This window comes from Schistocerca nitens, chromosome 4 (assembly GCF_023898315.1).
Source record: "Schistocerca nitens isolate TAMUIC-IGC-003100 chromosome 4, iqSchNite1.1, whole genome shotgun sequence".
Classification (NCBI taxonomy): Eukaryota; Metazoa; Arthropoda; class Insecta; order Orthoptera; family Acrididae; genus Schistocerca; species Schistocerca nitens.
Window position 1 is genome coordinate 86086644 of NC_064617.1, and position 26545 is coordinate 86113188.

The 26545-nt window shown below is 43.5% G+C and overlaps 1 protein-coding gene across 4 annotated transcripts in view; it reads right to left on the minus strand.

The window, feature by feature from the left end:
- LOC126251689 (protein scarlet-like) overlaps nucleotides 1-26545 on the minus strand; it is a 327742-nt gene that overhangs the window by 194511 nt on the left and 106686 nt on the right. For 2 of the 4 annotated variants that reach the window (XR_007545771.1, XM_049952276.1), the window contains exon 1: nucleotides 12927-12996. The exons of 1 other annotated variant lie outside the window; for it this stretch is intronic. Coding sequence is in view for 1 of the 3 variants with exons in the window: in XM_049952276.1 (XP_049808233.1) it covers nucleotides 12927-12980 (54 nt within the window). In the remaining 2 variants the exon portion in view is untranslated. One more of the 4 variants, XR_007545772.1, reaches the window with a different exon arrangement.

Sequence of the window (26545 nt, forward strand, 5' to 3'; positions counted from 1 at the left end):
CCGTATGTGTGCCTCTTATGCGTCTTCACAGAAGGGAACGTTTAGAGTGGAGTCGTCGAAATGCCACCTGGACAGCCGAACAGTGGGCTACGGATGTGTGCCGATTTGGTGTGTGGAGAGCGATTCTGGAGGCATCTGAAGGGAATGTGGAACACGATTTCGACACCTGAACATTGTATTAAGAGACCGATATCGAGAGGGATTGTGTTGACCACTCGAACACCTTTTCATGAAATTGTACAGGTGCATCGGGAAGGTTTAACTGCCGTCAGGCATCGTGACGAGGATCTCATGTACGGTTGTGGCGAGTGATGTCAGTCATTCGACCACACCGCCGCCTGAGAGATCGATCCGCCGGATGCGATTCTCTCGATAAACGTAACAGAAGAACGGCTGTGCTAGCCAAAGAGTACACAGCCAGCCGCAGTACTTATGCTCGCCGCGAGGTGCCGCTCGGCCACTTCATGTGCAGCAGGGGAATGGTGCAGCTGTGCCAGTCTACATTTCGTAGCCGCGCTCAGTGGTCAGCGAGCGCCGATGTTAGTCAGTCATCGTCTGCAGCTCAGCCGTTGCTGCCATCAAGTCTTGGTAGCCCAGTTCCAAATTAGTCTTCACAATCACCGGATTCGACATTCAAGATTACGATAGATTAATTCGTCACTGCAAGATTTGTGACTTGTAAATTATGTCATTCTACAGACGCTTAGTCTAGTCACGTCTTCTATAACTGTCAACCAACAGGTGATGGACTACAACAAAGTTAAGTAATACATACTTGCTTATTTTGTACTCCTGCTAATTGTGTTTTCCTGTTGTAGCTACCAAGCAGTCTTGGCATAGTAGAACCCACGTTTCCACCTCCTTGGCTACTTCATATTTGCTACCACATGTTGATGGTTATGGTGGAAGATCGAGAGCCATCACTGTGCACCTAGACTTCGTAATGATGGACGATAATTCTCGAACACATAGAGAGCGAGTGTTTAATGCCTTCAGAAGAAGAAAGATATTGCACGCATGGGGTGGCCTGCTCGCTCTCCCGATTTGAATCCCATAGAGCATGTCTGGGGTGAACTAAGGAGACGGGCTGCATCACGTCAACATCGTCCAACCACTCTCCGAGACTGCGAGAATGGGCGTTATTGCCTCAGTATGACATGGATGACGTCATTCGCAGCATGCTCCATCGTTGTCAGCCCTGTATTGCTGCCAGAGATGGTTAAACCCCACAGTGAGCACTTTAACCAGTTGTCGGAATGTGTGTGCAAATCTGTAATTGTTTCTACTTTTCTATCAACTGTTTGTACTATTTTGTGGAAAAATAAACGCAACCTTGCAACATTTCCGTTTGTTGCTTTAATTTTGGACACCAGGGTATCTCACGAAAGAATGCAGAAAAAAGGGTGATATATACAGGGTGTAACAAAAATGTGCCCGCATCTCGTGGTCGTGCGGTAGCGTTCTCGCTTCCCACGCCCGGGTTCCTGGGTTCGATTCCCGGCGTGGTCACGGATTTTCTCTGCCTCGTGATGGCTGGATGGTGTGTGCTGTCCTTAGGTTAGTTAGGTTTAAATAGTTCTAAGTTCTAGGGGACTTATGACCACAGCAGTTGAGTCCCATAGTGCTCAGAGCCATTTGAACCATTTTTTGAACAAAAATGTACGGCACAAATTCCAAGGCACATTCCTAATATATAGACGGAGAAATTATGTTACATAAACGCGGGTTGGGAAATGCTTTGTTTCTATGTTAAAATGCATTTTCTGCAATTCATTAATCATGGGAAACACACACGAAGAGAAAGCACCAGTATAGCACATGCAGCTCCTACTCAAAGGAGATGTTCAGTTCAATATGCCCTCCGAGGGCACTGGTACACGCATCAACCCGCCAGACAGTCATGTGGTCAACATTTGGTTTTGCTACGCGTCTTGTGTTGACACTAGTGTCGTCGTCCACTGCATGAAGAACTGCCGTCTCCCGTTGCGGCGTCCTCGTCCTTCTAGGCCTCCCACGGTCGCGAGTATCAAGCTTAAACACCTCATGTTCCCTAAGTCGACGATCAGTGGCTTCAAACGTTTTGCAGTCGCGGAAATCTCTCCAGGTACACACATTGTGCGCGAGCGCCATTGCCGTCAATTAATCCATCAAATGGGCATCTGCCATTTCTGCAGTTGTGTACACTGCCATTGCACGAGCCAAGTCTGTGATTAACTCCACGTAGTAACCCGTAGCTTGCAACGGTCGTACTGATCGCTGGAACGGTTGATGTTATATGTAAATAAAGAATGACGTACGTCGCACGGTAACATACAAAACAAAACACAGGCTGTACGTAACGTAACCTGACATCACCGTGATTCTAGCGATCTGTTCTTGTGTGTTTCCCATGATTAATGAGTTGGAGAAAATAAGTTGTAACATGGAAACAAAGCGTTCCCAGACCTATGTTCGTATAATATAATTTCTTCGTGTATACTTGAGGGATGTGCCCTGCATTTTGTGCCGTAGATTTTTGTTCCGCCCTGTATAAATATTCCACAAAAAAAAAAAAAAATGCAACACCCTCAAGCACATGGTCATTTTATTGGCACATGGTGTGACACGTAGTTCATCATTGTAGGAATATATGATGAAAAATTCAGACCAAATGAAACATACATGCCACAGTAAAGGGAGTCCAAACAGCTGCATGGGTACACGGCAATGCAGACTTGTAGTGTCACATGCAAATGATCAGAAGTATGTCGAATGGCATCCTGCGATAGACTTTCTCAAACCTCTTGCCCCTTTTGTTTCAATTCGGCAATGGTTCTTGCAAGCTCTGGAGAACCAGTAAGCCCCCACTTCATCATCTCCCATACGCCTTCAATTCGCTCGAGATTTGGGATCTTTCTATCCAGTACGTATGTTTTACACCACGAGAAGGGCGTTGCGTTACAGCAGCTATATGTGGACATGCACTGTCCTGCTGAAAAAGCACATCACCTTCTTGTCGAAGAAATGACAGTAACACTGAAACAACAGCCTGTGCAATGTAGCCTGTTCAGAGGAACACATGACCTTAGTCCTGCTGCAAACAGACCGTTCCCAGTGGTCTCTGGTGACAAAGCAGGAACAACATGTGCCCGGATTTCGTCCCCGGGTGATGTACTGCCAGCCTCCTCCGCTCTCACAATGCGTCGATCTTGGAGGCGCCTGTACTACGCGGACGTAGACGAATGCTAAGACCATTCTAAAAACATCCACATTGTATGCTCTGGTTGACAGTTGTCACGCATGCGAGCAGTGGTGCTACCATTCCGTTTCTATTTCGATAGGTAAGTTATTTAGTTTTTAGGTTTTGAATCATAAAAGAAGGTTGTATACCTGGAAGAATCCTGGAGATACTAATAGGTATCAGATAGATTATATAATGGTATGACAGAGATTTAGGAACCAGGTTTTAAATTGTAAGACATTTCCAGGGGCAGATGTGGATTCTGACCACAATCTATTGGTTATGAACTGCAGATTGAAACTGAAGAAACTGCAAAAAGGTGGGAATTTAAGGAGATGGGACCTGGATAAACTGAAAGAACCAGAGGTTGTAGAGAGTTTCAGGGAGAGCATAAGGGAACAATTGACAGGAATGGGGGAAAGAAATACAGTAGAAGAAGAATGGGTAACTCTGAGGGATGAAGTAGTGAAGGCAGCAGAGGAACAAGTAGGTAAAAAGACGAGGGCTAATAGAAATCCTTGGGTAACAAGAAATATTGAATTTAATTGATGAAAGGAGAAAATATAAAAATGCAGTAAATGAAGCAGGCAAAAGGGAATACAAACGTCTCAAAAATGAGATCGACAGGAAGTGCAAAATGGCTAAGCAGGGATGGCTAGAGGACAAATTTAAGGATGTAGAGGCTTGTCTCACTAGGGGTAAGATAGATACTGCCTACAGGAAAATTAAAGAGACCTTTGGAGAGAAGAGAACCACTTGTATGAATATCAAGAGCTCAGATGGAAACCCAGTTCTAAGCAAAGAAGGGAAGGCAGAAAGGTGGAAGGAGTATATAGAGGGTTTATACAAGGGCGATGTACTTGAGGACAGTATTATGGAAATGGAAGAGGATGTAGACGATGAAATGGGAGATAAGATACTGCGTGAAGAGTTTGACAGAGCACTGAAAGACCTGAGTCGAAACAAGGCCCCGGGAGTAGACAACATTCCATTAGAACTACTGATGGCCTTGGGAGAGCCAGTCATGACAAAACTCTACCATCTGGTGAGCAAGATGTATGAGACAGGCGAAATACTCACAGATTTCAAGAAGAATATAATAATTCCAATCCCAAAGAAAGCAGGTGTTGACAGATGTGAAAATTACCGAACTATCAGTTTAATAAGTCACAGCTGCAAAATACTAACGCGAATTCTTTACAGACGAATGGAAAAACTGGTAGAAGCGGACCTCAGGGAAGATCAGTTTGGATTCCGTAGAAATGTTGGAACACGTGAGGCAATACTAACCTTACGACTTATCTTAGAAGAAAGATTAAGAAAAGGCAAACCTACGTTTCTAGCATTTGCAGACTTAGAGAAAGCTTTTGACAACGTTAACTGGAATACTCTATTTCAAATTCTGAAGGTGGCAGGGGTAAAATACAGGGAGCGAAAGGGTATTTACAATTTGTACAGAAACCAGAAGGAAGTTATAAGAGTCGAGGGGCATGAAAGGGAAGCAGTGGTTGGGAAAGGAGTGAGACAGGGTTGTAGTCTCTCCCCGATGTTATTCAATCTGTATATTGAGCAAGCAGTAAAGGAAACAAAAGAAAAATTCGGAGTAGGTATTAAAAGTCATGGAGAAGAAGTAAAAACTTTGAGGTTCGCCGATGACATTGTAATTCTGTCAGAGAAAGCAAAGGACTTGGAAGAGCAGTTGAACGGAATGGACAGTGTCTTGAAAGGAGGATATAAGAAGAACATCAACAAAAGCAAAACGAGGATAATGGAATGTAGTCAAATTAAATCGGGTGATGCTGAGGGGATTAGATTAGGAAATGAGACACTTAAAGTAGTAAAGGAGTTTTGCTATTTGGGAAGCAAAATAACTGATGATGGTCGAAGTAGAGAGGATATAAAATGTAGACTGGCAATGGCAAAGAAAGCGTTTCTGAAGAAGAAAAATTTGTTAACATCGAGTATAGATTTAAGTGTCAGGAAGTCGTTTCTGAAAGTATATGTATGGAGTGTAGCCATGTATGGAAGTGAAACATGGACGATAACTAGTTTGGACAAGAAGAGAATAGAAGCTTTCGAAATGTGGTGCTACAGAAGAATGCTGAAGATAAGGTGGGTAGATCACTTAACTAATGAGGAGGTATTGAATAGGATTGGGGAGAAGAGAAGTTTGTGGCACAACTTGACTCGAAGAAGGGATCGGTTGGTAGGACATGTTTTGAGGCATCAAGGGATCACAAATTTACCATTGGAGGGCAGCGTGGAGGGTAAAAATCGTAGAGGGAGACCAAGAGATGAATACACTAAGCTGATTCAGAAGGATGTAGGTTGCAGTAGGTACTGGGAGATGAAGAAGCTTGCACAGGATGGAGTAGCAGGGAGAGCTGCATCAAACCAGTCTCAGGACTGAAGACCACAACAACAACAGGTTTTGATTCAATAAAAATTAAGATAAAGCTCTGATGAGAATTACTCTTCTAACCAGTATTACGTGGGAACTTATAATGCTCCAAACAGAATGGAGATGTTAAACATGACAGGTATGTAAGGAGATCACGGGGCGTGGACTTCCACTGCGTGGAGACTGTAAACAGGCCGCAAGAGAAAAAACGGAAAAGTAGGAAGCTTTAACGAGTGTGGTAGAGCATGGGTGGATCAACCAGGAAGTGGTGTGTTAGTCGTGGTAAGAAAGTTTTCGTCAATCGTTTGAAAAGTGCGGACTGAAATAACTGATGTATCAAAAAGTAACTCTGGAAATATTGGTTTAACTGTTGTATTACTGACGCTCATATAAAGGTATTGCAGCGTATGTTTCAAAAACTGTTCTTATTATTCATTTTTACTTCAGAGTAAGATTAGTTTCGTTTGTTTTCATTAAAATAAGTTATGTGTGGATACTATAACACATATAGCGCGTACACTGTGATATTGAGTAATTAACCGAAATCGACATATAGTGGGAATTAGTGAAGTTCGGTGGCAGGAGGAACAAGACTTCTGGTCAGGTGACTACAGGGTTATAAACACAAAATCAAATAGGGGTAATGCAGGAGTAGGTTTAATAATGAATAGGAACATAGGAATGCGGGTAAGCTACTACAAACAGCATAGTGAACGCATTATTGTGGCCAAGATAGATACGAAGCCCACACCTACTACAGTAGTACAAGTTTATATGCCAACTAGCTCTGCAGATGACGAAGAAACTGAAGAAATGTATGATGAAATAAAAGAAATTATTCAGATAGTGAAGGGAGACGAAAATTTAATAGTCATGGGTGACTGGAATTCGAGTGTAGGAAAAGGGAGAGAAGGAAACATAGTAGGTGAATACGGATTGGGGCTAAGAAATGAAAGAGGAAGCCGCCTGGTAGAATTTTGCACAGAGCATAACTTAATCATAGCTAACACTTTGTTTAAGAATCATGAAAGAAGGTTGTATACCTGGAAGAATCCTGGAGATACTAAAAGGTATCAGATAGATTATATAATGGTAAGACAGAGATTTAGAAACCAGGTTTTAAACTGTAAGACATTTCCAGGGGCAGATGTGGATTCTGACCACAATCTATTGGTTATGAACTGCAGATTGAAACTGAAGAAACTGCAAAAAGGTGGGAATTTAAGGAGATGGGACCTGGATAAACTGAAAGAACCAGAGGTTGTAGAGAGTTTCAGGGAGAGCATAAGAGAACAATTGACAGGAATGGGGGAAAGAAATACAGGAGAAGAAGAATGGGTAGCTTTGAGGGATGAAGTAGTGAAGACAGCAGAGGATCAAGTAGGTAAAAAGACGAGGTCTAGTAGAAATACTTGGGTAACAGAAGAAATATTGAATTTAATTGATGAAAGGAGAAAATATAAAAATGCAGTAAATGAAGCAGGCAAAAAGGAATACAAACGTCTCAAAAATGAGATCGACAGGAAGTGCAAAATGGCTAAGCAAGGATGGCTAGAGGACAAATGTAAGGATGTAGAGACTTATCTCACTAGGGGTAAGATAGATACTGCCTACAGGAAAATTAAAGAGACTTTTGGAGATAAGAGAACAACTTGTATGAATATCAAGAGCTCAGATGGAAACCCAGTTCTAAGCAAGGAAGGGAAGGCAGAAAGGTGGAAGGAGTATATAGAGGGTTTATACAAGGGCGATGTACTTGAGGACAGTATTATGGAAATGGAAGAGGATGTAGACGATGAAATGGGAGATAAGATACTGCGTGAAGCGTTTGACAGAGCACTGAAAGACCTGAGTCGAAACAAGGCCCCGGGAGTAGACAACATTCCATTAGAACTACTGATGGCCTTGGGAGAGCCAGTCATGACAAAACTCTACCATCTGGTGAGCAAGATGTATGAGACAGGCGAAATACTCACAGATTTCAAGAAGAATATAATAATTCCAATCCCAAAGAAAGCAGGTGTTGACAGATGTGAAAATTACCGAACCATCAGTTTAATAAGTCACAGCTGCAAAATACTAACACGAATTCTTTACATTGTTGTTGTTGTTGTGGTCCTCAGTCCTGAGACTGGTTTGATGCAGCTCTCCATGCTATTCTATCCTGTGCAAGCTTCTTCATCTCCCAGTACCTACTGCAACTTACATCCTTCTGAATCTGCTTAGTGTATTCACCTCTTGGTCTCCCTCTACGATTTTTACCCTCCACGCTGCCCTCCAATGGTAAATTTGTGATCCCTTGATGCCTCAAAACATGTCCTACCAACCGATCCCTTCTTCTAGTCAAGTTATGCCACAAACTTCTCTTCTCCCCAATCCTATTCAAGACCTCCTCATTAGTTACGTGATCTACCCATCTAATTTTCAGCATTCTTCTGTAGCACCACATTTCGAAAGCTTCTATTCTCTTCTTGTCCAAACTGGTTATCGTCCATGTTTCACTTCCATACATGGCTACACTCCATACAAATACTTTCAGAAACGACTTCCTGACACTTAAATCTATACTCGATGTTAACAAATTTCTCTTCTTCAGAAAAGATTTCCTTGCCATTGCCAGTCTACATTTTATATCCTCTCTACTTCGACCATCATCAGTTATTTTACTTCCTAAATAGCAAAACTCCTTTACTACTTTAAGTGTCTCATTTCCTAATCTAATCCCCTCAGCATCACCCGATTTAATTTGACTACATTCCATTATCCTCGTTTTGCTTTTGTTGATGTTCTTCTTATATCCTCCTTTCAAGACACTGTCCATTCCGTTCAACTGCTCTTCCAAGTCCTTTGCTGTCTCTGACAGAATTACAATGTCATCGGCGAACCTCAAAGTTTTTACTTCTTCTCCATAAATTGTAATACCTACTCCGAATTTTTCTTTTGTTTCCTTTACTGCTTGCTCAATATACAAATTGAATAACATCGGGGAGAGGCTACAACCCTGTCTCACTCCTTTCCCAACCACTGCTTCCCTTTCATGCCCCTCGACTCTTATAACTGCCATCTGGTTTCTGTACAAATTGTAAATACCCTTTCGCTCCCTGTATTTTACCCCTGCCACCTTCAGAATTTGAAATAGAGTATTCCAGTTAACGTTGTCAAAAGCTTTCTCTAAGTCTGCAAATGCTAGAAACGTAGGTTTGCCTTTTCTTAATCTTTCTTCTAAGATAAGTCGTAAGGTTAGTATTGCCTCACGTGTTCCAACATTTCTACGGAATCCAAACTGATCTTCCCTGAGGTCCGCTTCTACCAGTTTTTCCATTCGCAGAAAGAAACTACTTCCCCCTGCAAAATAATATGAACTAATACGGACTTATTTCTAGGCATAGCTCCGCTTATTGTGCTTGTCATTCATGCCGAAAAATTAATCTAGTCAATTCAATACATTTTAAAAAGGCACGCATTTCAACATTTTATTATCATCTTCCATTATTTTATTGTATTATACCGCCTAACTGTCATAGTGCTTGCAGTGGATCCTGACGCAGTTTGGAATTCCTGTGTGATGGTCTGGATAGATGTCTGCCTATTACACATTACGACCCTCTTCAACTGTCGGCTGTGTCTGTCAGTCAACAGATGAGGTCGGCCTGTACGCTTTTGTGCTGTACGTATTCCTTCACGACTCCACTTCACTATCACATCGGAAACAGTGGACCTAGGGATGTTTAGCAGTGTGCAAATTCCACGTACAGACGTATGACACAAGTGACACCCAATCACCTGACCACTTTCGAAGTCCGTGAGTTCCGGAGAGCGCCTCATTCTGCTCTCTCACGATGTCTAATGACTACTGAGGTCGCTGATATGGAGTACCTGGCAGTAGGTGGCAGCGCAATGCACCTAATATGAAAAACGTATGATTTGGGGGGTGTCCGAATACTTTTGATCGTATAGTGTAGTTGCGGACTGCGTATAAGAAGTAATGTAACCAAAAATGAGCGGAGTCGAAGCAGCTTCGGGTATAATTCGTCACCGTTAAATGCGAAAGATTTTTAGGAATGGTGCAATCAAGTAAGTACGAGTTTACTACAAAAAAAGTAACTTCACCTCCGACATATCGGGGCAGCTACATCGGAAAGTTGTAACCTACCCCTTCTATTCCAGTCGCATTTTATTTCCTTATTCTCCATTTTTACAATTTTGTATCGCATCTGCAGATTGTAGCATTCAGCGAGTAAAGCGGTGCTGTAGAACGCACGCAGTCGGGAGTAGAGTTGTGCTTACCCCTCTTTATAGTGCTACGTTTGGTCGCCGTGTTCACCTTCAGTTCCCATTGAGCTTATCGGATCTTCGTCATTTTCCAAAGTACACAGGTGGGCTTAAGTTCTTGTTATTATCGTACTATGTGAAATAACAACTCACACGACCTTTCTGTTAATAAAAAAATACTGTATTTTCTAAACGGTGCACATATGAAATACATACTCCTCACTTATTCATAGCGACGGCAAAATGGCGGTCTACAATTACTCGCTAAAAATGGCGTGCTTCTCACTCGTTCACTAGCTGAGCGCGAATCCTTCCCTCCCCCTACCGGTAAAAGAAAAACTCGTCTGTTTTTTAACAACTGAAAAATCAAAAATACCTGGCGGTAGGCATGGGCTCTATGATGGGCTACCGATTCATCTTTTCTCTTTGCCTTTAAAGAAGACGAAAATATAAAAGAAATGCAAAAGATTTATCACAGCGGGAGTTGAGAAAACTTCGATTTCATGGTCAAGCGGCTGCTCAAGAGCCCCACATCACGCCGGTAAATGCCAAACGACACCTCGCTTGGTGTAAGGAGCGTAAACATTGGACGATTGAACGGTGAGAAAACGTTGTGTGGAGTTACAAATCACGGTATAGAATTTGACGATATGATGGCAGGGTCCGGGTATGGCGAATGCCCACTGATCGTCGTCTGCCAGCGTGTGTAGTGCCAATAGTAAAATTCGGAGGCGGTGGCGTTATGGTGTGGTCGTGCTTTTCATAGAGGGGGCTTGCACCCCTTGTTGTTTTGCGTGGTACTATCACAGCACAGGCCTACATTAGTGTTTTAAGCACCTTGTAATGTTATGTGTGCCTCACTGCTTTTTTTCTTTAACTAATTTGTGTCTGATTTTATTCCGAGAAGCTCAGTAATGTATGTAAATACCGTATATGAAAATGTGATTCAAAAAGTACCTGAAGTGAAGTGAAGCGCAGCTGGACAGCAAGAAACTCTTTAGCACGCAATCCCCGCAACGATAGTATTAGAGAATCTTTGAGTGTGGACTCTAAAAAAAGACAATTGATTTTATTTAAAAAAAGACTGTTAATCTGTATGTTGCGGAAAGAGGACGTGTTGCTAGGCCGTCGCTCAGAACGTGTTGTTACATTTAATGAAAATTGATATTTTAGTGACGAAACCGGCCGGGGTGGCCGAGCGGTTCTAGGCGCTTCAGTCTGGAACCGCGCGACCGCTACGGTCGCAGTTTCGAATCCTGCCTCGGGCATGGATGTGTGTGATGTCCTTAGGTTAGTTAGGTTTAAGTAGTTCTAAGTTCTAGGCGACTGATGACCTCAGATGTTAAGTCCCATAGTGCTCAGAGCCATTTGAACCGTTTTTAGTGATAAAACCGAGTGAAGTATGTGTAAGAGTTGCCAAACATTTATGTATGCAAATTTTCTGGAAGTGAAGAATAGAAATATCTTGTTTTTGGAAAAGGGGGTGAACTTCTTTGTCGTCGCCGTCTATTAATTGACAATTGAAAGTGTACAAAGTTCACTAAAATACAGGAAAAGAAATTCATTCTCTATAGTTTTCGTTCAATAAGTAACAACCTCTCATAATTTCTTAATTACAGTAATTGGCTAATGTTCTTGTACAATAGTATGGTGCTAAACTCCACTGACCAATTTTGATGTAGCAGGACGTATAGTCTGAAGGAAGTTTGTGTGTCAAGCAATCTCCTTTTCTCACGGAAAGCAGATTGCTGTTTGATCTTACTTACTTACAACAGTGGTCCCTTAGGTACGAAAAGCTAGGAAAACTTGGGCTCAAAGCTACCCGCAATACGGCCAAGCAACTATCAGAGTCGTATTTTAAACCTTAAAGAGCAATAACTTCCTCCAAATTGCAATACGTCAACAACTGGTGCAGAAGCTGATCATTCAAGGAGGCAGCAACCAAAAATTCAGGTACCAGTTACGACTTTAAGTAAAAATCTCAATCAAAAACAATCTCTCTCTTTCTCCAAACACATATATAAATATTCATAATATCAAAAAAAGTCATTTTACAACCTTCTTGCTTCCCACTGTTGAAGAGCAATTCGGGGATAGCGATTCCATCTTTCAACACGATCGAGCACCTGCTCATAATGCACGGCCTGTAACGGAGTGGTTACATGACAATAATGTCCCTATAATGGACTGGCCTGCACAGAGTCCTTACCTGAATCCTATAGAACACCTTTGGGATGTTCTGAACGCAGACTTTGTGCCAGACCTCACCGACTGACATCGATACCTCTCCTCTGTACAGCACTCCGTGAAGAATGAACTGCCATTCCCCAAGAAGGTTGGTTGGTTGGTTGGTTGGTTGGTTGGTTTGGGGAAGGAGACCAGACAGCGTGGTCATCGGTCTCATCGGATTAGGGAAGGACGGGGAAGGAAGTCGGCCGTGCCCTTTCAGAGGAACCATCCCGGCATTTGCCTGGAGTGATTTAGGGAAATCACGGAAAACCTAAATCAGGATGGCCGGACGCGGGATTGAACCGTCGTCCTCCCAAATGCGAGTCCAGTGTCTAACCACTGCGCCACCTCGCTCGGTTCCCCAAGAAGCCTTCCAGCACCTGATCGAAAGTATGCCTGCAAGAATGGAAGCTGTCATCAAGGCTAGGGGTGGACCAACACCATACTGAATTCCAGAATTACCGATGGAGGGCGCCACGAACGTTTAAGGAATTTTCAGCCAGGTGTCCGGATACTTTTGATCACATAGTGGATTGTTATATATTCCTGTTGTTGCTGAGCAAAGCAACAACACATTTCTGATGCACTCAAACACACAGACATACACACACACGCACACACACACACACACACACACACACACACACACAGAGTGGTACATGTACTCGTTAACTTACTTTTCGGACGACGTGTCGCACTTGCATGTGTAGTGAAATCCCTCCCCTGCCGATGCACTAAGCAGCAACAAAGCAATGAAGTCACGCGGTCCACTATCAGGCGGTGCTTTCGTGTGTGGGTGCCTACCTGGGAGTCGAGCAGGAAGGCCGCGCGACGGCCGGAAGGAAGCGGCTTCCCCATGGCTGGAGTGCGCTGCGCCGACTGGCAGACTGGCGGCTCTGCCCTAACCCGCTGCTCTAGGGCTTCTCCGAGGCCGCACAAGCGTGCCACAGCCTTCACGGCGTGCGCTCGCGCTCTCCTGAGGCCTGGTTTACACCGGGGCGAATGGGAGCGGAGACAGGTGAACGAGCATTCAACCCACAGCAGACAATTCTCCAGTGTTCACTACCATTTGACTGTACCTCTGAAAAAGCGTTTAATTAGAGGGAACGGAAGAGAATACCAGATAACGAGCATAGTCTCTGCTAAATAATGGACACACAGGCTATCTCTCTACACGGTTGGAGAAACGACGCTGAAGTTTAATATTCAGAGACGATTACTTTGCATGGCAAGCGCACTACAACGACGTGGCAAAAGCCATGTGACTGTGACATGCACATAAACATATGGCAGTACTATCGCGTACGCTAGGTATGAAAGGACAGTGCATTCGCGGAGCTGTAATTTTTACTTAGGCGATCCGTGTGAAAAGGTTTTCTACGCCGCCGCACGAAGGTAATTAACAGACTTTGAACGCGGGATGGTAGTTGGAACTGGACGCATCGGACATGTCAGAAATCATTAGATAATACAATACTCCAAGATACACAGCTTCAATAGTGTGCCGAAAATACAAAATTTCAGGAATTGAGCCGTAATAAAGATAGCTTTGAAAAGCGCGCCGCAGCGCTTAGCGTGAAGCAGTCGCCCTCCGTTTTCTGTCGGTGGCGCCTTTGTCGCAATTGAAGGTTTCGGTGTCTCCCTCTAGCGGGAAAGACGAAAAATGGGCTGTTCGCGTGGGTCTAAGAAGTCGCTGTATGGGCTCTCGTGGGGAGTTCGCAGTCGGGGCATCAAGAAGCGACTTGCCTGCCGGTGCTACAGGGACAGCACGCAGACCGCGGCATCAGCGTAAGCGACGCGAGCAGCGGCTCCGTGGTATGGGGCGTTAACTGCTCGTCGCGAAAGGAATCTTCCTGAGCGTGGGTCCGCGAGGGGCCTAATCTGCAGTTCTGCCGTATGCTGTCGACCGGCGAGGAGGTTCTGAAAATTGGTGCACCTTCCTGCGTCCGTTGAAACGGGTGGCAACGGGCGGCTCGGCAGAGCATTTGTAGGTGCTGCGTTGGTTCAGACCTGGCAGTCGTAACGCACCAGAAGTTGAGTATTGATTGTTTTGTGAAGTTTAATTGAATTCAATTTACTTATTATTGTTAATTATACCAGCCGTATTTTTGTGGGTTTTCCGCCATTCATTGTCGTCTGCCCACCCGTGGGAAGGTGGTAATATTAGAAAGGGTGGTCCGTTTGTCCGCTTTTGAGGACGAAAGGTGGGGAGTCAATCTGTGATTCGGATTGCTTCTTTCCCATCGCAGCTTACCTACTGGTTTATTCGACTGTCAGCCTCTGCCTCGTGGTAAGAACAAATCAGCTGCATAATGAATTCCTGCTCATCTGCAAGCTGTAACTTATGTATATTTGTGTTTATGTATATTTGGCTATAATCAAGCAAAGTTGTTAATGTACGACGTAGTGGATTTTTTTATATTGTTTCTAGTCAGCAAAAAGCTGTTGTGTGTTTTTCCAATTCAATACCTTTTAAGACTTTTACTCAACGTGCTTATGTGTTTTATACAGGTAATTGGTTATTAGTGCGTTTTCTTGCCATGCAAAAGTTTGCCATTTGATTACGGCTAGAAATTGTTGCCTTGAAAGGAGAATGTTGTAAAAGTTAACTGGCAGAAATTTGTAAAATTGTTTTTTTTATATATTTTGGAAATGTTAATGTTATTAACTGTGAGTGTCCCCCGGTGTGCATGACTCATGCGTTTTGGTTTTCCTATTTTGAGAACTTTTGTAAACAGGATTGTCTTTATATGTTGCAGACAAGTTAGATTCTGCACCATTTAATGAATGGAGTGAAATTCACCTGTAATTTAGCTGAGCTTGAAGTATTATACAGCGTCGAGTTGTATACGTTAAATTGCTTGCCTGTAATTGCCTTTTACTGGCGTCAAATTTTTATAATAATTTAAAAGTCCTTTCCTATCGTAAATTGTGACTTATTTGTTAAATTTGAATAAAGAGTGTGACTGAAAATTGTGTGTAATTTCACCAGTTATTCCTCGGCACCTACTTCCACTTTACATTTTGTGTACTGATTGAGATTAATAACCTTTAGCGAACCAGTAGTAATTTTACGGTTCAGGCATTACATCTAAACACGCACAACGCAGTAGCGGAGGCCTACACTGAACGGCCGAGAGAGTTTGCGTAGAGTTGTCAGTGCTTATAGACAAGCAGCATTGAGTGAAATAACCGCACAAATCAATGTGGGACGTACGAAGAATGTATCCGTTAAGACAGAGCGGCAAAACTTGGCGTTAACGGGCTATGGCAGCAGAGGACCGAAACGAGTGTCCTTGCTAACAGCACGACTACGCGTGCAGCTACTCTCCCGGGCTCGCGACCATATCGGTTGGACGCTAGACGACTGGAAAACAATGGCCTGCTTCGATGAGTCCAGATTTCAGTCGAAAAGAGCTGATGGCACGGCTCGCATATGGCACAGATCCCACGAAGCCATGGAATCAAATTGTCAACAAGGCACTGTGCGAGGGGGTAGTGGCCCCATAGTGGTTTGGGCTGTGTTGTACGGAATCGGCTGCGTCCTGCTTTATGTTCGACTATTCGCACACCATTTGCAGTCATTCATGGACCTCATGTTCGCAAGCAACGATGGAATTTTAATGGATGACAATGTGCTATGTCACGAGGCCACAATTGTTCGTGACTGGTTTGAAGAACGTTTTGGACAGTTCGAGCGAACGATTTGGTCACACAGATAGCCTGACGTGTATCCCATCGAGACGTCAGTTCTTGCACAAAATTCTGCACCGGCAACACTTTCAGCCAGGTACGGATGGGTATAGAGGCAGCAGGGCTCAATATTCCTGCAGAGGACATCCAACGACTTGTTCAATCCACGCTACGTAGAACTGTTGCACGACACCGGGGAAAAGGTGGTTCAAAAAAATGGCTCTACGCACTATGGGACTTAACATCGGAGGACATCAGTGCCCTAGAACTTAGAACTACTTAAACCTAACCAACCTGAGGACATCACACACATCCATGCCAGAGGCAGGATTCGAACCTGCGACCATAGGGGTCGCGATTCCAGACTGACAAGGGGAGGCTGCCAATTATGAAATTCAGATTCGATTCATACTGCGCATAATAAAAGCTCATGGCCAGAGGTGTAATGTGGCAATAGCACCAAGATGCACTTCTCAGCCATTGTCGAGAAAATCGACAGTTAAAAGAAACCGTTGCGGTGAAATACTCTCTACGATTAATAATTTTCTGCAGCGTCGTGGCGCGGCGGTAAGCGCTCGGGTTCGTAATCCGAATGTCGCGGGATCGAATCTCGCGCCATGCAATCTACTTTTATTATTAGTTTTTTGTAATTAATATATATATATATTTTATTATTAGTTTTTTGTAATTAATATATATATACTATTAATGAATTGCTTATGCATGTTGGTGAAGGCGGATCGCTCTCCAATTGTACCGCCTCCATTTTTCCCTTTTTTTAACAGGGTGTACCAAAGCTCTCCCGTCCGCACTGATTTTCGACGATGTTATAAGTTGCGCTAGGGACCGCATCTACGTTCTTTCGAAGTTAGCAGGCAACTACGCTGTTATGCGGCGGCTCGTTTCGGCCCATTCAACATCTATCCTTCAAGTGTAACGAGCGAGTAACGGAGTTTATATTTCATACCTGCCGCAGCAAATTTGTGTTCGTGGGGTCTCTATTCTAATTCGAACGTTTGACTTACGCTATACGTATTCGTTTCGGAATACCGTTTCTACGTCTTCCGTTAACTATACGTGGTTAACATTATGAAGACAATTAATAACATTTGTGAAATACAACTTTGTTTGCGGAAAACATAATTATATTCGAAGTCGCTAGTTTTTCCACGACAAACGACTCTCAACAATTTATTATATGCATAATTGTTGCAACTGATTGCCGCGAATTATATATATATATATATATATATATATATATATTGGAACTACAAAAAACAAATACTAAAAAACAAAGGTTGCATGACGCGAGATTCGATCCGGCGACCTACAGATTACAAACCCGAGCGCTTACCGCTGCGCCACGACGCTGTAGAAAATAATTAATCGTAGAGAGTATTTCACCGAAACGGTTTCTTTTAACTGTCGATTTTCTCGACAACGGCTGAGAAGTGCATCTTGGTTCTTTGACATATTACACCTCTGGCCATGAGCTTTTATTATGCGCAGTATGAATCGAATCTGAATTTCACAATTGGCGGCCTCCCCTTGTGAGGAAAAGATGGTCCTACACGATATTATAAGGTATCTCGAGACTTTTGTTACCTCAGCGTATTTGTCATGAAGGAGGGAAGATGGCGCAGGAATAGACGAAGTTAGGTACCTGAAACTGTATGCAGTTTGTGAAACCCAAATCTCTATGTGTAATGTTATTACATGGAAAAGTCGGAGAATGTTTCTGAAATGTTTCTGGATCGGGCTACACAGGCGGAACGCGGGTACCATCACATTCATGCTGGCAGCCTCACGGGTCCTCGGAAATCCGTAGGGCGATTCGATGCGGGGCCTAAGCGCTCCCTGAATCCCAGAAGCAACTAACTAATGCGCACTGCCATCCAGGCGTTTTTGGGGACCACACTCAGCCTATCCAACCTATGTTAATTTAGGCAAGAATTTGACCCATTTCTGAAAAAATTTTTGATGCAGGACCTTAGCCGGCCGAAGTGGCCGTGCGGTTAGAGGCGCTGCAGTCTGGAACCGCAAGAGCGCTACGGTTTCAGGTTGGAATCCTGCCTCGGGCATGGATGTTTGTGATGTCCTTAGGTTAGTTAGGTTTAACTAGTTCTAAGTTCTAGGGGACTAATGACCTCAGCAGTTGAGTCCCATAGTGCTCACAGCCATTTGAGCAGGACCTTAATATTTTTACTGTGTGTTACATGATGCTAATAAAGTCAACTGTACTAAAATCTACTTTATCCATTTTATAGTTTTTAAGAAACAGATTTTTAATTTCATTAACAAAAATATTAAGTTTTTTTCTGCAGAAAATATTTTTGTGAACTTCCTAATGTGGGTACCAGTGGTGGCTTTTTATGTTATGCAGAGTCTCTGAAAATTTCATTCATTTATCTATGATAGTTTCTGATATAATGGGGCTTATGTACTGCAAATTTTAATTTGCGGAAAATTGACTTTAAAGAAAAAACTTTTTGATATTTGTTAGTTACAGTTACTTAAAACTGTCCTCCTGCATATGGTGGCCCTTCTTTGGCCTCTAGCAAGTCTTCCAGTTTCTTTTTCACCTTTCTTGATGGTTGTCTTGCTTTCTTGGCCATATTAGATGCAGACCTGTCTGCATCGGCTGTCTTCATTTTATAGCAATGTTGCAGCCTAGTGATCATATTATCACCAGGATTAATTCCCAGCTTTTTCAGTACCCAACATTTTCCAATATTATAATTGAATGTCATAACAGCATCATGAACTCCTAGTTTCATTGTATGCATGCCTGCAAATACAGTTTTAGAAAGGCAGTTCCAAATTATGTTGTTGTCACATTCATTTGGGTTCTGTGTCTGCCCATGCAGACATTTCCTTACAAGGTCAGGATGAGCCAAGTCTCTGAAAATAGGTTTAATTGCTGTAATAACAGCAGCAGGAAGAGAATTCTGGTGAGAATAAGATTCTCCAGTTGCCTGAGCCCAGTTGTATTTGCACCACGAATTTTCTCCTGGTGGACACAATCCATGACATGGCTTATCATCAGTAGAGTACTTATGGAAGAACATGGCCAAAACATCTCTCTTCATTGCCAACAGATTTTCTTTATTCCTCCTAATTGCCTGCACATAGTATAACTACAAGTTTTCTATAACGTCTACTCGCAATCACACTTGAACAAAACTAACCGCGTGTTTGTAAGCATGTTCGGTTCTAGGCGCTCAGTCCGGAACCGCGTGACTGCTACGGTCGCAGGTTCGAATCCTGCCTCGGGCATGGATGTGTGTGATGTCCTTAGGTTAGTTAGGTTTAAGTAGTTCTAAGTTCTAGGGGACTGATGACCTCAGATGTTGAGTCCCATAGAGCCATTCGAACCATTTTCGTCCTGGTGCTCTTCGAACCACGCACTTCCACTGTGAGCTGTTTGACATGTTGGTCTGCCCTGCTGGTGGATGCCACCGTGTGATGGAGAAAACAGACTGCATGTAGGGGTGGACATGGTCACTAAGGATAGATGCATACTTATGTTGATCCATTGTCCCTTCCAGGATGACTAGATCACTCTGCACTGTATGCTGCATCCTCCTCTCCCCTCCCCTCCTTCCCCCGACACAGTTTACATACCCTCCACTGTTAGCGCTGCTACATGCCGTCTGTGAGCGGTTATTGCACGTTGATCTCTAACACGGGCGGTGGTCGCATTAATGCGTCTGGACCATGTAATATACAACAGATAACAAAAAACAGTGCCCAGTAGATTGATGAAAACACGTATCACACTCTTCTATAAGTAAGTATTACAAGTGATCCACAAAACTGCCATCCGATATATTTGACATTCATTGGTTCTTAGAAAACATTCTGATCTGAAACATGGTGAGGTATGTCTAACACAATGACCTCCTCCAGGCCAACGAGCATGGATTACGGAATCGTTGGACATGCGAAATTCAGCATGCTGTTTTCTCACTTAAAATTCTGCGAGTCACGGATAAAAGCAGCCAGTTAGCTACCGGCTTAGTAGCCCACTAACATTTACTAACAAAAGAGATACCATACGGAGAATCAAAGGAAATTTGTAAAGTGTTTGAGAATTTCTTCTACAATAGATGCAAGATTTTGTCTTGGGTGGACAGTCATCGAAAGATGTAGAAGTTACGCCTGGCATCTCTCCGGGAAGTGTACTGAATCCCTGAACATATAAGACCGTCGGAACGTGATATGATTTGGATCTGGTGCATAGATTGGCAAATTCGTTTAAATGTGCATAAATGTAAAACAGCACACTTCACAAAAAAAGTGCTATCCTATGGGGACAGTATCAGTCATTCGAGACTAGAATTGGTCAAGTCATACAAATACATTGGTGTAACAAATTCTAAGGAAATGAAACGGAAGGATCAGCTACACTCAGCTGTAGATAAAGCGGGTTTCGAACTTCGGTTCATTGGTAGGGTATTCAGGAAATGCAACTAATCTACAAAGGCTACTAGTGCAAAACATTCATGGGACCCATCCAAGAATATTGTTCAAGTAAATGGGACACACACTAAGTATGACTGTCAAGGATGTATTTAAGAAAAGGGCACAACATATGGTTACAGGTTTGTTTGACGACGGGAAAGCGTCAAGAAAGTGCTGAAACGGCAGAGACGCTTGGTGTTTACCCCGCGAAAGCCTGCTTGCCAAGATTCGAGAACCAGCATCAAGTGATTAACTTTTCAGCAGCTATTCTTATGGCAGTGCATACACGAATAGAACCCAAAATAAGCAGTACAGTGGGAAGCACACTCCACCACGTACTTGACAGTGGTTTGCAAAGTATACACGTAGATGCTGAAGTACCAATCTCGGCTAGTGGAGCCTGGTAGATGTGACGTTTGGAGGCTGCGTGCACTTGTAGGTGCGAGGCTCCTCTAGGTAAAATTTCTGTGTCAGCTAACCGCTAGTGTTCTAGGATACGGCTCTGCTCAGTTTACGGAACAAGGCTGATGTAACCCGACTTACTGGTAATACGACGCTGCCATGTTGATGGTAGAATACATACTGTGGAAGGAAATATTTTGACCTGGTTAGCAAGTAGATATAAAACATTTTCTTTTGACCGGATGGCATGCTGTAGTCCGTATAAAAGCCTACGTTCCCACAACATCATTTCTTCAGATAAGTTATTCATATACAAACGTCATCACCATAACATAATAATTATTATTGGTTCAAATGGTTCAAATGGCTCTGAGCACTATGGGACTTAACATCTGTGGTTATCAGTCCCCTAGAACTTAGAACTACTTAAACCTAACTAACCTAAGGACATCACACACATCCATGCCCGAGGCAGGATTCGAACCTGCGACCGTAGCGGCCACGCGTTCCAAACTAAAGCGCCTAGAACCGCACGGCCACACAGGCCGGCTAATATTTATTATTCATGTTCAGTTTTTCGACTCGTTTAGTAGCAACCTTAATCTCCTAACATCTTGCATAGATAGATGTTTATTTTTTCAGATACCTTGTTGTATCTTGGGTGGGAATAACAGTAATTCGAAGACTCGAAAGCAGAGGACAGACCAGGGTAGCGGGGCACGCTGCAGCATATCAGTAGACCGTACTACAACTGAATAATCAGTAACTGAGAAACAGTCATGTAGAAGATAATAAGCGTTTCTAAATTCTGAATATTCTGTCAGCTCAACATTAAACCATCTTTCTACACTGAAGCGCCAAAGACACTGGTATAGGCATGCTTATTCAAATACAGAGATACGTAAATAGACAGGCGCTGCGATCGGCATATATAAGACAACAAATATCTGACGCAGTTGTTAGTTCGGCCACTGCCGCTGTAATGGCACGTTATCAAGATTTAAGTGAGTTTGAACATGCTCTTACAGTGAGCGCACTAGCGACGAGACACAGCGTCTCCGAGGTAGCTATGAAGTGGGGATTTTCCCGTACGACCATTTCACAAGTGTGCCGTGAATATCAGGAATCCGGTGAAACATCTAATCTACGGCATCGCTGCGGCCGGAAAAAATCCTGCAAGAACGGGACCAACGACGACTGAAAAAAATCGTTCAACGTGACAGAAATCAACCCTTCCGAAAATTGCTGCAGATTTCAATGCTGGCCCATCAACAAGTGTGAGCGTGCGAACCATTCAACGAAACATCATCGATATGGGCTTTAGTAGCCGAAGGTCCACTCGTGTACCCTTGATGACTGCACGACACGAAGCTTTACGCCTCCGCTAGACCCGTCAACATCTGCATTGGACTTTGATGACTGGAAACTTGTTGCCTGGTCGGACGTGTCTCGTTTCAAATAGAGCTGATGGCCGTGTACGGGAATGGAGACAACCTCATGACTCCATGGACCTTGCATCAGCAGGCGACTGTTCAAGCTGGTGGAGGCTGTATAACGGTGTGGAGCATTTGCAATGGGACCCCTGATACGACTCTGAGAGGTGACACGTCCTGTCTGATCACCTACATCCAGTCGTGTCCATTGCGCATTCCGACTGACTTGGCCAATTTCAGCAGGACAATGCCCTCCCCCTCCCCCCCCCACACGTCCAGAATTGTTACAGAGTGGCTCCAGAAATACTCTTCTGAGTTTAAACACTTCCGCTGGCCACCGAACTCCCCAGATATGAACATTATTGAGCGTATCTGAGATGCCTTGCAACGTGTTGTTCAGAAGAGATCTCCACCCTCTAGTACTCTCACGGATTTACGGACAGCCATGCACGATTCATGGTGTCATTTATCTACAGCACTACTTCAGACAATAATCGAGTAGATGCGACATCATGTTGCGGCACTTCTGCGTGCTCGCGGGGGCCCTACACGGCATTAGGCAGGTGTACCAGTTTCTTTGGCTCTTCAGTGTAGCTGCACTGGTTCTTGTAGACCTAAATAACTGTGACGTCGGCAGCCGCTGTTGCGTGGAAATGAATTGTCGAACGGAGGGACTATCTGGCCCCAGCGCGCTTTCCTCGGTGTCGTTTACACCAGCGCCGGAGAGATGGTGTCGTGACGCCTTCCTGGACAGGCGTCTGATTTGCCGCCACTCTGGCGGCATACACCGGGGTTTCCATTTACTGACGTTCGCACTGACGCACGAGTGGTGTCTTACCATAACACCAAATAACTACCATTCGCGAAACTATTAGTAACATTATTGTCTTTCTGTGATCGTCATCTGCTCGTCCAGTTACACCTCCTCCAGTACCAGTTTAATTGTTTCTGGATAAGCTGTTCTGAGGTACAAAAGCTACAAAAATCAAAGCTGAAGCTGGCAAAAATTCGAGGTTTACGCTACAAACGATCCAGTACATTATAATATAGTACACCGACGAAAATGGGAAGTGTTACACAATGAAAATTCAAGCCGATATTTCTCATGTATACCTGGAAGAATCCTGGAGGTACTAAAAGGTATCAGATAGATTATATAATGGTAAGACAGAGATTTAGGAACCAGGTTTTAAATTGTAAGACATTTCCAGGGGCAGATGTGGATTCTGACCACAATCTATTGGTTATGAACTGCAGATTGAAACTGAAGAAACTGCAAAAAGGTGGGAATTTAAGGAGATGGGATCTGGATAAACTGAAAGAACCAGAGGTTGTAGAGTGTTTCAGGGAGAGCATAAGGGAACAACTGACAGGAATGGGGGAAAGAAATACAGTAGAAGAAGAATGGGTAGCTCTGAGGGATGAAGTAGTGAAGGCAGCAGAGGATCAAGTAGGTAAAAAGACGAGGGCTAATAGAAATCCTTGGGTAACAGAAGAAATATTGAATTTAATTGATGAAAGGAGAAAATAGAAAAATGCAGTAAATGAAGCAGGCAAAAAGGAATACAAACGTCTCAAAAATGAGATCGACAGGAAGTGTAAAATGGCTAAGCAGGGGTGGCTAGAGGACAAATGTAAGGATGTAGAGGCTTGTCTCACTAGGGGTAGGATAGATACTGCCTACAGGAAAATTAAAGAGACCTTTGGAGAGAAGAGAACCACTTGTATGAATATCAAGAGCTCAGATGGCAATCCAGTTCTAAGCAAAGAAGGGAAGGCAGTAAGGTGGAAGGAGTATATAGAGGGTTTATACAAGGGCGATGTACTTGAGGACAATATTATGGAAATGGAAGAGGATGTAGATGAAGATGAAATGGGATAAGATACTGCGTGAAGAGTTTGACAGAGCACTGAAAGACCTGAGTCGAAACAAGGCCCCGGGAGTAGACAACATTCCATTAGAACTACTGATGGCCTTGGGAGAGCCAGTCGTGACAAAACTCTACCATCTGGTGAGCAAGATGTATGAGACAGGCGAAATACCCACAGACTTCAAGAAAAATATAATAATTCCAATGCCAAAGAAAGCAGGTGTTGACAGATGTGAAAATTACCGAACTATCAGTTTAATAAGTCACAGCTGCAAAATACTAACGCGAATTCTTTACAGACGAATGGAAAAACTGGTAGAAGCGAACCACGGGGAAGATTAGTTTGGATTCCGTAGAAATGTTGGAACACGTGAGGCAATACTAACCTTACGACGTATCTTAGAAGAAAGATTAAGAAAAGGCAAACCTACATTTCTAGCATTTGTAGACTTAGAGAAAGCTTTTGACAATGTTAACTGTTCAAATTCTGAAGGTGGCAGGGGTAAAATACAGGGAGCGAAAGGCTATTTACAATTTGTACAGAAACCAGATGGCAGTTATAAGAGTCGAGGGGCATGAAAGGGAAGCAGTGGTTGGGAAAGGAGTGATACAGGGTTGTAGCCTCTCCCCGATGTTATTCAATCTGTATATTGAGCAAGCAGTAAAGGAAACAAAAGAAAAATTTGGAGTAGGTATTAAAATTCATGGAGAAGAAGTAAAAACTTTGAGGTTCGCCTATGACATTGTAATTCTGTCGGAGACAGCAAAGGACTTGGAAGAGCAGTTGAACGGAATGGACAGTGTCTTGAAAGGAGGATATAAGATGAACATCAACAAAAGCAAAACGAGGATAATGGAATGTAGTCAAATTAAATCGGGTGATGCTGAGGGGATTAGATTAGGAAATGAGACACTTAAAGTAGTAAAGGAGTTTTGCTATTTAGGGAGTAAAATAACTGATGATGGTCGAAGTAGAGAGGATATAAAATGTAGACTGTCAATGGCAAGGAAATCGTTTCTGAAGAAGAGAAATTTGTTAACATCGAGTATAGATTTAAGTGTCAGGAAGTCGTTTCTGAAAGTATTTGTATGGAGTGTAGCCATGTATGGAAGTGAAACATGGACGATAACCAGTTTGGACAAGAAGAGAATAGAAGCTTTCGAAATGTGGTGCTACAGAAGAATGCTGAAGATAAGGTGGGTAGATCACGTAACTAATGAGGAGGTATTGAATAGGATTGGGGAGAAGAGAAGTTTGTGGCACAACTTGACTAGAAGAAGGGACCGGTTGGTAGGACATGTTTTGAGGCATCAAGGGATCACAAATTTAGCATTGTAGGGCAACGTGGAGGGTAAAAATCGTAGAGGGAGACCAAGAGATCAATACACTAAGCAGATTCAGAAGGATGTAGGTTGCAGTAGGTACTGGGAGATGAAGAAGCTTGCACAGGATAGAGTAGCATGGAGAGCTGCATCAAACCAGTCTCAGGACTGAAGACCATAACAACAACAACATTTCGATCCCCCCCGCCCCCGAGAGGTGGGGGAGGGGGGGGGCTGTCAGGAGCGTAATAGGTCGCTCTACAGCCTACAGAAAAGTTTAAAAACATAATCAGAATAGAAACAAACAATAAAAACAGGTGATAAAATGGTGAAATTGTAAAAAACTGTAAAATGGCCGCAAGTTGTGGAACTTAAAATATAATATCACGACGTTGACGACGCGGATGAAACCACACATTAAGTAGACAGGCACGATTGGAAAACAAGGGGACAGTCTGCTCTCTGTTCACACGAGATAAAAAGCACAACTAGCGACAGTATTGTGTCTAGAATGAGATTTTCACTCTGCAGCGGAGTGTGCGCTGATATGAAACTTCCTGGCAGATTAAAACTGTGTGCCCGACCGAGACTCGAACTCGGGACCTTTGCCTTTCGCGGGCAAGTGCTCTCCAACTGAGCTACCGAAGCACGACAAGGTAAGAGACGAGATACTGGCAGAAGTAAAGCTGTGGGTACTGGGCGTGAGTCGTGCTTCGGTAGCTTAGTTGGAGAGCACTTGCCCGCGAAAGGCAAAGGTCCCGAGTTCGAGTCTCGGTCGGGCACACAGTTTTAATCTGCCAGGAAGTTTCAGTATTGTGTCTGTTTGCAACGCTGACAGGGGACGCACAACACACAACATTCACTTTAAACAGCACTATAGAGGCGACATGGCAGCAGATGGTGGCGGAGGGGTGAGGGGGGGGGGGAATGGGAGAACCCGGACCGAAGAGGGGGAATAAAGGGGGAGAAGCGAGGAAAGGGAGAGAGAGCCGATGGAGGGAGAGGACATAGAAGAAAGGGGTCAGTTTATCCAGGTCCCATCTCCTTAAATTAGCACCTTTTTGTAGTTTCTTCAGTTTTAATCTGCAGTTCATAACCAATAGATTGTGGTCAGAGTGCACATCTGCCCCTGGAAATGTCTTACAATTTAAAACCTGGTTCCGAAATCTCTGTCTTACCATTATATAATCTATCTGATACCTTTTAGTATCTCCAAGGTTGTTCCATGTATACAACC